The sequence below is a fragment of the Lonchura striata genome, chromosome 7 (genome assembly GCF_046129695.1).
Source record: "Lonchura striata isolate bLonStr1 chromosome 7, bLonStr1.mat, whole genome shotgun sequence".
NCBI lineage: Eukaryota > Metazoa > Chordata > Aves > Passeriformes > Estrildidae > Lonchura > Lonchura striata.
In genome coordinates this window covers 11395017-11407111 of record NC_134609.1, presented here as the reverse complement: position 1 = coordinate 11407111, position 12095 = coordinate 11395017, and the positions used below count along the sequence as shown (strand labels likewise).

Genomic DNA, 12095 nt, shown 5'->3' with positions numbered 1-12095 from the left:
GCATATCCCTCAGACCTGAGCTGCAAAGGTTTCTGGGAACTGCTCATGCCTCAAAGGAAGGAGTTGGGATGAAGTTTATTTTCATGTTCTTTTCTGTTTCCTAAGGGCTTTATCACAAGTTTGCTAGTTGTCTTCTATAAGCAGCAATTCACACAATGTGCTGTCTGTGTGCAATATGACTGAATTAAAATAGATTAAAAACACTTGAGTTTGTTAAAAGAAGGACTGACAGAGTTGTCAGAGGTTCAATAAATGCCTGAAAGTTATGTTACATTAAGTAGCCCAGTTTTTCTTTAGGCCATTACTTTCTTTAGTAACATGAGAGACTGAGGATACTCCCTGCTTTGTTCCCCAATGTCCCAGCAGGATTAAAAGCTGCAGCATTGAAAATGCAGAACTGAGCCTTGAGCCTTGTCTCTACCCTTGGACAATGAGCTGGTTTTTCTGAGGCAGCCTTTTCTCTTAGATTTCTGAGCATTCAGTCTCAGTCCTGTTCATCTAATTATGTAGCAGAGATGCAAATCCTACTCTTAAGAAAGTCTTAGCTCCCTTCCCTGTCACCCACTTAAGTATCGTATCATGCCATACTATTTTGAATGTGGTATCTTTGGAGCAGGGACTCGGATACCTAACCAGCAGCTAGGATTACATGCTTTAACTCTCATGGTGGTTTCTGGGAGTTACCACACTAGAGGGAATTCTTTTTTTCATTGTTGTTGTCATTCTTTTCTGTTTAATGACCCATCCTTCAGCCCCATTTGCCTCTGAGCAAGTCCCAGTGTACGTTTGTCACTGATGTTGGCCCCTCTGGGATCCTCCGTTTCAAGCAGAAGAGATGTTGGTGTTGCTGGGAGGGTTTGGGCAACAGCTGTGCCCCTGGTCAGCTCCTCTCCAGAGGCAGAAAATCCTGAGCCTCTACAGTGTGAGCAGTAGCTCAGGCAGGTGTACTACCCAACAGGGGTGAGCAGACCCACCAGCTTCCATATGTGTGTCTCCATTAGAGAGAGACAAAGACTTGGCATTGCATTATTGGGTGGCCCATTCTCATCAGCTAATGGAAGTCTAAATTCCCACTGCCCCACAAATTCCCCACAGTTGATTCACCACTTGAATTAAACCATGATTATATATTACCAGCAGTCATTTCATAGTAAGGTTGAAGGATCAAATGCAGTTAACAGTGATGAATTCCAGATGTGCAGGACAGAAGCCTGAAGAGAAGGCCAGTTTCTGAGTAACTATAAGATAATGTATTCTAAATATTTGATTCAATTAAGCTTCCTTCTGCTCTTTGTTTCTGCTTACAGATGGCTCATCAATCTATAGTTTAGGGACACATTGCTATTCTTTCTAATGGTAATTAGGTGATCAGGATGGAGACAGGTTTGATGAAATACTCACATTATGATCTGCATATTTAAAATGGAATAGAGCCCAAAGCAGAAGCAAAATGATAGCTGGCTGTTGCACATGGCTTTAGCCTCAGGCACTTGATAGGTCTTCCTCTAGCATAGGTAATGGGGACTTTGCTAGTTCCCACCACAGAAAGAACAGTTATTTTTTAATTATTCAACTATGAGTGCTTGTATCTGGTTTTGAATGTTGCTAAACTCTAGTTTCTTGCAAAAATACTCATGATGCTTGCCTGGTTTTGGCTCAGCTTCACTGAGAGGTTCTTGCAACCTGGAAAATAGTAATGAAACAGTTACAGAGTCTGTGATTGAAAACTTCTTGATGTCTGGGAAAGGCCATCATGGTACTTTTAGGGCAGGATATGTATTCTTAACAGCTTCTAGCTTGCTCATGTTTATCAACCTCTAGCCTCTGAAGGCAGGAAAATTTGAGAAGATGCCCTTGCTGTTAAAGTGTCCCATTTTGTGTTTTTAACCCTTAGGATTCTTTTTTATCTACTGAGAAAATAAAACTGTAAAGTAGAACATGGCCAGAAGCTCTGTATGCGAATGTGTAATGATCCCGTGCACTCCTTTAGCCAATCCATCTGAGAGCTGTTATAGCCACTAAGAATTTAGTAAGCTGTTATTTCTTTTATGCATAGAAGAAATTTGAGGAGTGCAGAGGTTTGAAGTTCTGAAGGTAAATCTGTACTGAGAAAAAGAAACTGGGAAAACTTCATGCCCTATTTAGATTCTCATTTAGGGGAAACACACACCTTGTCCTGGCCTTCTCCCAGACATGGATTTTGCAGTCAGTCCTCAATTCAGTAAAGTACTTAAGCAGATCCTGATATGCTTTGCTGAATCAGGGTTTTAACTATAAGTGACAGAAATAGAATTGAGATCTCTTCAGTCATAACCTTACTCTGAAGCCATGAGGCTTCATTCTCTCCACCACAGTATGCTATGGCAAGTTTCTAAGATGGGCAAGAGCCATGCTCTGAACTTTTGCACCTTGCTAGAACCCAAGCCACCCACCTGAAATTTCAAAAATATGAGCAAAGTAGACAGTTTTAAACATTCTGAGACTTGAAATCTTTGTCCCCCAGTGCCTTGAGTCATTCAAGTGCATTGTTTAAGCAAATGGATGAAGTATTCTCTTTGTTCTGATACAGCTTCCCTTCAGGATGTCAACAAAACTGAAGATCTCTTTCCTCTATACATATGATACCCAGTGTTATCAGTCCCCCAAAACAGTTACCAGTGAAGCTTTTACCTGTAAAACTCGACTTTCAGTTCCTTATTTAATCAATTTTTATCTGTAATAAAGAACTGCAGGCTGAAATTTTGTTCCATACTGCCTAGGGAAGGGAATCTTTGCAGTAACATTTTGAATAGCCAGTTCACATATGTATTGCATCCTCATACAATCATAATCCTTCCACAGGCTTACCACCAAAACTCTGTGCTTGCAACTTTCTAGGAAACGAGCATCTACCAAGTTGCTTCTTTGAGGGGGAAAGGGGGAGTGACACAGGAAAGAGGGAGAATTGTTTTGGTTTATTTCTTGCCCATTTGCTTTTCCTCATTCTGACTTAAAAAAAATCTACCTGCATTGTTACCTAGGTTAAAGAAACCCAGTCCTTGTGCACAGAGGTTTGTGAATATGGTTTGTCCTTTGGCAAGTTTTTAAAAGGAACTTTTTTTTCAGATGATGTCTTTTTGAGGCTGGCTCTGTAGTACCCTTCAAAGACAAGGAAAACCAGTATTTTTAGTCTGAGAAGGCTAGCAATCTCCTTGATGTAATTTCATTAAAAATCCATTTTTCTATTATGGCTACAAACATTAGTAAACTGCACTTCTTTTCCTTTTGATGGTACTGACTGATTATTCTGCTGCTCAAGAGGGTCTTCTTGGACAGAAAATTACTTTGTTATATTGAGTCGCTTGGACAATAAATAGAGGGGGATTTTTTCAACCACTGTCTTACAAGTGCAATTTCACATAAGTTTATTTCCTTTATTACAATTAAGTAAGAAACCATTGTAGATCTCATAATAAATCTCTTTTCTCTACTTAGCTGCTTCTGAGGTTTACTTTCCCAAGCTATGCTATCCAGTGGAGATATAGCTTAAATTAGATTCTTGATACTGTTCCACCTGCATTTTTCCTGGTGATTTGATTGCTATTTCCCATCTGCTGGGCTTCCTCGAGTTACAACTTGAATGCTAATGTGACTCCATCCCCCACTGGGAGCATGCTGATATTGACACGTGCATCTCTGAGAAGCTTCTCGTTGAGGCGGTGGATACTCTGTGCTGCCAAGTCATTCTTCCTTGGTTTTAGCACCTTTCCATTCCAGAAGACCTATTGAAAAAAGAAATATGATGCACCTCCTTTGTTCCAATATGGTCCTTGGACCACAAAGGAAGCTTTGGAAAAGTTCCTGTATATTTTTTAGAGATTTATATTATTTGTTGTATTTCAGATGTCTAATCGTCTCTGACATGGAACTCTCATAAGTAAGTGGGATTGAGAGTTCACAGAACTTGGTAATTGTACTTCTACTGTAGATTTGAAGCCAAAATTAAGAAGGATGTCTTTAAATATAGGTTTTTTAAAGCCCTTATATAGCTTCCACCATAACCCCAAAGGTGCCAGAAGTTTAATATCCTTTGTTTCTTGGAAAAGTAGTTAATTGATAACTCCTACTAATAGTTACTGATTACAAGTGCTACTTTTGATCTTGTCTAAGTACTGTGCATAGTATAAATTCACTACAAGACAAACCAGAATAATCCAGAGTATTCTCTGTAATGAATAACAAAAAAAAAAAATCGGTTTTCTATCAGTGTTTTATATAGTTTACTTAAAGAGTTTATGTTGAGTTTTCTTTTTGTTTGTGTTATTTGTAAATGCCTGTGCATTACCATTAGAACTGCAGTACTTACATTATCAATAGCTATTATTCCCCCTTTCTTTATGAGGCGCAAACATTTTTCATAGTATTCATTGTAGCTTTCTTTATCGGCATCAATGAAAGCAAAGTCAAAGGTTTCTGCTTCTCCATTGGCCACCAGTTCATCTAGATGAACAACAAAGTGAGTTGTTATACCCTGGTTAGTGCTGTGTAGGAGGAAGTAATCCATTTGTGTCAAAGCTCTCATTAAGTGTTTTCTGCTGCCTTGACCAGGCAGTCTATTCCTCCACAGGTAATTACTAGAAAAGCTTATCCCACAGAAACCAATCTAGGCATTACGTATGCCATAAAACATGCAGTTCCTGAATTCTGCATGCTTAGGAGTTTGTGGAGTAGCTCCAAACCTGAAGGATACAGCTGGGACTGCTGAAAGGTACAGCAAAAACAACTCAAGCACTTTGAAACCAGACATACTCTCCACTTTAGCTTTTTTTCAGCTGAGAACTCTTTTCTTGAGTGGATCAGAATTTTTCTCACTTTATGAACAGGTTCTCAGTGCTAATCTCTCCTTGCAGATCAAGTGCCATGGCACAGGTCATGACAAACCCTGTCAGAGATATTTACAGCAAAAAACTGCTCTAAGTAGTCCCTCTATGGGCCAAGGCAAGTAGAATTCAGTTTTAAGTTCTCTTAAACAGATTTCTTGACTGAGAATTTCAAATTGCCAGTTTCAGAGGAGGTGATTTCTGTCTCCCAAGGTCCTCTGCCACCCCTATAACCCACCCTTAGCTTCTGTCAGCAGATCTTTTTGTCTGAAGCAATGCCTGGACAAAGTACTGCTTTTATAGACTTCAAGGAGTGTGCATACCAGCCAAATGCTTATATTTGCCTCTTTAGAAAGGATGAACTTGAAAGTAATACAAGGTTATCAATGGATCTGTGGATCCACCAAACGCATTTGCTGGAAACCGTCTACATCCAACAATCCCAGAAAATGTCTTGTGTTTTCAGAACATTTATTAGTATTTCCTTTGCCCCGTATTTTCTCTTTCCTTGAAATAGAGAAGTCACTGCCTCACTAATGGCCTTGCATGCTTTTGGCACATCCTAATTTCAAACTTCTCTGAACACAATTCAGCCGAAGTCATATATTAGGTTCTGATTTTTTTTTCTGCACCTCAGCCCTGTCAGGGAACTTTTCTTCTCTTAACAAAGGAATACTTGCTTAGAAAGGACAACGGATAAGAGAAATTTGTCTGATTAATCTGTTTAATGAGCTTTCCAGAAGCAGCTGACAATAGTACTTGATAAATTAGCCAAGTGATGGACAAGACAGGTGTGTGATCAGCATGGCCCACAATACAGGACAAGCATTTTCTTTCCCACTACTAGTAGGTAGGAAAACTGTGAACTCCTAAAGATATTTTCTTTTTAATATAAGAGAAGCTGCCTCCCTATTAGCAAAAGGGATCATATTCGGTCTTAAATTTCATCACTAATGTATCCCTCTTCTATTTCTACGGAAAGGGAAACAATCTGTTATTTCAGGTTACTTACCAAGCGTTTGAATTGCTGGCTTAATCTGCAGGTCAATTTTATGCTCTACTCCTGCCTAAGATGAAAAAGGACAGTGTTGATTAAAGTAGTCAAGAAATAACCTGTTTGTAGGCTGTACCCAGGTAGTGACTGGGGTTCAGATAGTTCTATTATTTCTAGGTTCCAAACACCACTTATTTTTCTTCCCAAACTGAACTCTATCAGCCTCCTTTAATGGTAAGAATATTTCTGTGTGAATGTACAAGTCTAAAATAACAACATCTCCACATGTAAAGGTAGCTGTCCCCACTGTGTACAGGAGATGCTGCTTACCTCCTTCCACAGTGGCTTTCCAATCTTGGCATAGTCCTCATTTATATCACAGGCAATAACTCGGCCATTATCTGGCAGGACAAGTGCCATATTCAAGGCATTATAACCTGTGAAAACACCTAGAAAAATCATAAGAGATATCAACACTTACTGTACTATGGAAAAAGGGCTACAGTGCTCTCTTTAGGAATAAAATCCCCAAAGGAATCAAGGATAGAAATTTGTTAATAAGGATTTTTCATTTTCCTTCCATTTTAATGTAATGGTAGGTTGAGAAGATTTTTTTTTTTTTTTTAATCAATCTTTTAGCAAACTTCCATGTTAGCTTTTCCCAAAAGTCTCATGGACAGACAAGCCAGAGTCTGGTCTTGAATGTGTAACCCAGAGAGACTGGATGAGCAGCAAATACCAGGGAATTGGAACAGCCAGGCCAAGCATGAAGATGGTGGGAAGCCATACCTGGCTGCTCAGCATCAGTCTGTCTTTCAGGACATCCTGGTAATAATAGGTGTGTCAAGCAAATTGGATTTGATACAGGGCTTGTGCAGCAAAGTATCTTCTAGCACGAAAGTGTCACAGGAAGGATAGAATACACCCTTTCCTGCAACTGTTGAAGACTCAGGAAGTGTATTTAGCTCAGTTTTTCAGATTGCCTCAGAACTGATGAGCTATCCATGCTGATGCCAGAACTAATGAATGCACAGTTAGACAAAGTGGCAACCTAGTGCAAATCAGACACTCCTTTTCATGGTGTAGTTTGCCCACCTGTTTGTTGACAGGTATGCAGTGCCTTCCTGTATCTGGGTATTTTACATTAAACATGTCTGTATTTGGAGAATGATAGCCAAGAGTTTTATTTTGCTATGAAGTGTCACTCTTACCTATTTCAATAACTTTCTTGGCTTTAATGAGTTTGACCAAATTTGCCATAAGCTGAGCCTGCTCACAGGACACCATCATTATGCCCAAGGGATGATCAGCAGTGAGCTAGGAAAGGAAAAAAAAAGCCATATCTCATCAAACAAAAACCGAATCTAACAAACCAATATCCTAAAGAAAAAAATTCCAGTAAAACTCCAGGAAAAACACACTTCTGTCTTCTCATTTTAGATCGCTTTGTGCTCCACCTGTGAGCCAGAAATTGGCTTGAATTTGACTACAAATAAGGAGGATGTTATGTGTGTCATAAACAGTGGTTATTCAAAGCAGTAATGTGCTCCAAAATTACCATGCCTGTGGCAAACACAGCAATATTTGTAACTAACAAAGAATCATAGAGAAACTTTGACTGTGTAAGTCCTTTATTTCTGTGAATTTGCACAAAAAAATGCACTTCCTTTAAGATGTGTAGAATGTTTTAATGAACTGCTAGGTTCATGTCTGCCAAAGATCAGATCACATAGTCCTGGCTACACAGTGCAAACCTGGAGAAGCTGTGCCCATCCCAGGGTGGCTCTTGGCACCGAGGAATGGGCAATGGGAGAAGCAGGCCTGTGCCATGACAATTGAAGGGAAAGTATATCTTCCTATTTCCTTTCTTCTGCTAGGGATCATTCCAACCAACCTGTTCCAGCAGACAGCATTTTATTTCTTTTATATAAGAACAGTTTATCTCACCTGAAATGACTCAAACCTGAGTCAGGATGTCTCGTCTCATCTCTGACACTGAAGCCTGATGGAAGACATCACTTCTCTGAGCTACAGGTTCCTTATATGCCAACCAAAGTGAACAGAAGTCATTTGTTCAAGTCCAAATCAAGAGCAGCCCTAACACATGGCCTTGTGAGCCGAGGATAGAAAGACATGTCTAAATGTATGCCAATACTATTGAATAGTCATGCAGGTAGTCCTTAACATAGAAGAGTCTGGGTATTTCCAGTTAAATAAACCCCTCTAGTGGGTTATGTCAATAAGACGGAGGAAGGAAATGTGACCAGGATCCCAGGAGTTCAGGACGAGGTGTGGGTGATACTGACCAGCCGCAGCTTCTTTAGAATGGGATGTTCCCGCAAAGAGTGATCCAGTATGTATTGCCGGAGAGGATTGTTTTTCCTGATCATACCACTCGGGCTCCCAAAAACTAAAGAAGGGTATAGTTTACCTACCAAAAAATAAATAATAAGAACTTTTATACTTTTCAGTTATTGACGTTTTACATAAAGTAAACATTGAAGTATTACTAAAGGTTAAAAAGTTCTCTGCTCTAAAACAGCCATAAAATGGACAACACAACATAACCAGGTGGACTATAATTTTTTCCCCTTCTCCTTTTTAGCCTCTAAGATGTCCAGTCCAGGCCTCCAAAGGCTGAAAGGGAAAGGCTTCAGTACTGTGTTGTTCAGTGTCCAACATGAGGGTTACAAACTGCCATAATCTTACAGGAAAAGTAACTCCATCAAAACTCAAAGGGCAAGTTTAAAGAGAAATACATAAATGAAGTATTTGGTCCTTCTCTTGCAGATAAATAGAGGCTACCAGGTTTTAGGCCTATCAGGGGATGTGTCTTCTGAGGCCCTGTGCTTTTCTCATGACACTGTCCTGCCCTCCAGCCAGGGGAAATGTGGTATTGTAAAATGCCTTGCTTAGCATGAAACCAGTATGCAGACAAAGAAGGCGCCAAAAGCTGAAGTTTTAGTACGTGTCTACTCAAATACAGAACTGACTGCAGCTTTCATGCCCAATGTTTCTTTACCAAATGGATTAACAATTTTGAAGAAATAACAACAAATTCAGTTTCACATCTCCTGGTAGTTGTTTGCTACGACAGAACACTTCTATTTCGAGGGGTTTATTTTCTGTTAATAGTTCTATTTTACAGACGACCATACCGAGATGTAGATTATTTCAACAACTTGCCTTAAATCAAAGATTAACTAAGTGCCCGCGTTACAAACACAATTCCCGTCTCCCTCCCCTCGTGGATCGTGGCCTCGTTCCTCCCGTGCCCCCGGGGAATGAAAGCGAAACTGCTACCAGAACCAAGCTGTGCGCAGGACCGCACCCCGGCCCTTCCGGCATGCCCAAACGCAGGCAGGTGACCGGGCGGGGAGCGTGTCCTGACTTTCGCTGGACCTTGGCCCTGCCCCACACTGCGGTACCTGGATTACAGGGAGCGGCTCGGCTCTAAGAACAGCACTGTATTTACTGCAGCAGCTCAGCAAAATAAATCTCTGCCCGCAGGGCAGCCCCAAGGTGTCTGCTCCCCCGACGGCCGCCGGGCTGCACCCGGGACTCCTGCCCGCCCTGGGAGGGACCTGCCGGGCGCTCGGTTCCCGTCCCGTCCCCGGTGGGGACACGAGGAAGGCGCAGCCTTCACGTCTCGTGTACGTTGCAGAGCCTGGGGGCGCTACTTACCTGCAAGCATGCCCGTGGCAAAGGCGACCCCCAGCATCGCCGTCCCGACGGCCACTTCTTTGGGCACGCTGAGAAGCGGCATTGCGGAGCCGGGAGCAGGGCAGCGGCGCCGCCCGGTTAGGCGCGGGGCGGCGCGGGGCGGTGCGGAGCGCTCCGGCCGCCCCGGCAGGGCGGGGCCGCGCTGCCCGGCGTGGCGGCCCGGCCGCGCTTCGCTTCGCCCTGGTGCCGCAGAGGGCCCCCCTTCCCGGCGTGCTGGATACTGGGCTCGGCTGGGGAGGCGTCACTCGCCGGAGGTGTGCGCCTTCGTCTCGGTGACATACACAGTTGTGGTGCATAAAGTGACAAAGACGGCACCCGGGATTTGTGCCACGGCCTCCTCAGAGGCTGGTTCTGGTACAGCTTCACTGCAGTCTTCGTTTTAAAACATACCCAAGTGTTGTGTGAGTTTGTAATGGGCTCTTATGGAGTAGGTTTTCAATTTCAGCAATATGCTCATAAGAGGCTTGGTATTCCAACTAGTCCAGGAAGTGAGCTCTCTCCTTCCCCTAGAACACAGGTTTCTTTGCAGCTGAGGTGTGAGCAATTACTCGTCAAAAAGTATGTAAGATTTTTGGAATTTCAATCCCGTGACTTGTGAATTTCCAGGTGAAAAGAGTCAAGGAGGATTCTCCAAGAGAGGGGGAATGGGGCCTGATTTCCTCCACTGCTGTTTTAGTCCCCTTCTGCAGTACCTCCCAGGTCAGGTGGAGCAGTGCCCTTGCCACTGCTTTACAGCCACGTTGAGGGTTCTCCTCCCTGGCCACATCTGTTGCTGAAGGAGTTGGTTTGTGTAATCTTTTTTATGTGCTTGTGTAAGTTGTTTTGTGTTATCTTTTTTAAGTGCTTGTGTGTAAAATCTTTTTTATGTCAGCCTGAACCTTTTTGTACTTCTGTGCCTTTTGGAGATGGGCTGGGAATTTGGCTTTCATTTTGTGAAGTATTGGTAATATCTAGGTTTTGGAAAACACAAGCAAAATATGGGGATCTACAATTTTGACATTTTATGGGAAATGAAATTAGTACCATTGCACACAGACTAGGAATACACAGGAATGGACTGGGTTGCAACTTGGCCTCCACAGATGTAGGATGAAAGCAGGTAAAAATTCTCTTTTGGCACATAGTCTATCTCCAGAAAGCCAGATGAATCGTGTGTTGGTAGGTTTGGATGAAAACATTTCAACCATTTCTCTATGCTAGCAAAACAAATGCCACTGCAGTTAGAAGAAAAAGATGATTTTAAAGTACATCTTAAGTGTGAGATTAAGTATATCACTGGGTTATTGATGGGAAATGTGTTTGCCTATCACTGCATTTTTAGTGTGTTAGAGCTTATTTACAAAGACTTGCCCCAAGAGCTCTTGTATTTCTTTTGCAGCAACTGATCATGCCACTCACTAGGAAGTCTGCTGTGATTTCTGATTTGCAGAACAAAGTAAGACATATGATCTGTCTTGGCAGATAAAATAACTTCCAGTTCACTTCTAAAATTGATTTGATTTTGAAAGCTGTGAGTGTTGTTGGTTTCTTGGTGTTTTTTTTTTTTTTTTTGTTTGTTTGTTTTTTCATTCAGTATCTCGTCACTTTCTCTGTGTACATTTTGCGTTTGTAAATGAGAGCATTTAATTCCGTCTTTCAGAAGATGAGTTATCAGCATGTGCTGCAACGAGTCAGTTTTAGGCCAAACAACTGTAGGAGGCAACAATTCTTGCAGGGGCCATAAATCAGATTTGTGACGGTGCGGCTCCATCTAGTGATTCTTCTCTATAACTGCAGCACAAGGGAGAGAGGAACTGTGGGTTACTCTGTTCAATGAAACACACTAAGCGCGCAAGCTTCCAGTGTTGTGTTGACTTCTCGACTCGAAGGGATGCTGCATTTGGATATCTCTGGGGACGTCAAGTTTCTGAAAGCTCCAAGAGAATTGGTGGACTGAATTGCTAATATACTTGAATGTTTTTCTGGAATTTCTCCCACCCCCAAGCTGTTAAATCAGTAATAGCTTAACTTTGCTGGCAGTGTCAGGTGTTTTACTATATCATTGTACTGGACAACAGGTAGTTTCCTTTAGATAAGGAAGTCAATTTTTAGATATCTAAGATATGATGAAAAACTTTCATGAGGAGGAGGTCCGAAGAGTTATAATCTTCCAGCGGGATAGAATGGAGCCATCAGCTTTTCTTTGAGCCATTTTAATTTTCAGTTTACTTAACTCTGTGATACATATGGAAGAGAAAACTTCGATTAACAGATTTATTAGACATGTGCTTGCAGTGTGCTGTGACTGCCTGAGCATTTAAAACATTTTGGTAGTTTTCTCCTAGTACTTATGCTAAGTAAGGTGAAGACTACCTAGAGATTAAAAACTGAGTATAATATGGGCTTGAATACAAACCCCACTGCTCCCTAAATCTGTAAGGTCAGTCCAGTTGCCCAGATTTCATGGGAGTTCAGGATTGCTTCCAGTGCTGTAGTCAGTAGGCATATTTGCTATGCCTGCAAGTACCTTTTCTCTTGGA

General features: G+C 41.7%; 1 protein-coding gene across 1 annotated transcript; it reads right to left on the bottom strand.

Moving 5' to 3' along the window:
- Positions 1 to 3387: 3387 nt before the first annotated feature.
- Positions 3388 to 9685, bottom strand: COMTD1 (catechol-O-methyltransferase domain containing 1). The gene is made up of 7 exons (XM_021532698.3): positions 9538 to 9685; positions 8160 to 8284; positions 7065 to 7170; positions 6184 to 6302; positions 5872 to 5926; positions 4346 to 4479; positions 3388 to 3761 (listed from the first exon to the last, which is right to left on the bottom strand). The coding sequence occupies exons 1-7, from the start codon at positions 9617 to 9619 to the stop codon at positions 3609 to 3611; spliced, it is 774 nt and encodes a 257-aa protein (XP_021388373.3). The 5' UTR covers positions 9620 to 9685; the 3' UTR covers positions 3388 to 3608.
- Positions 9686 to 12095: the final 2410 nt, after the last annotated feature.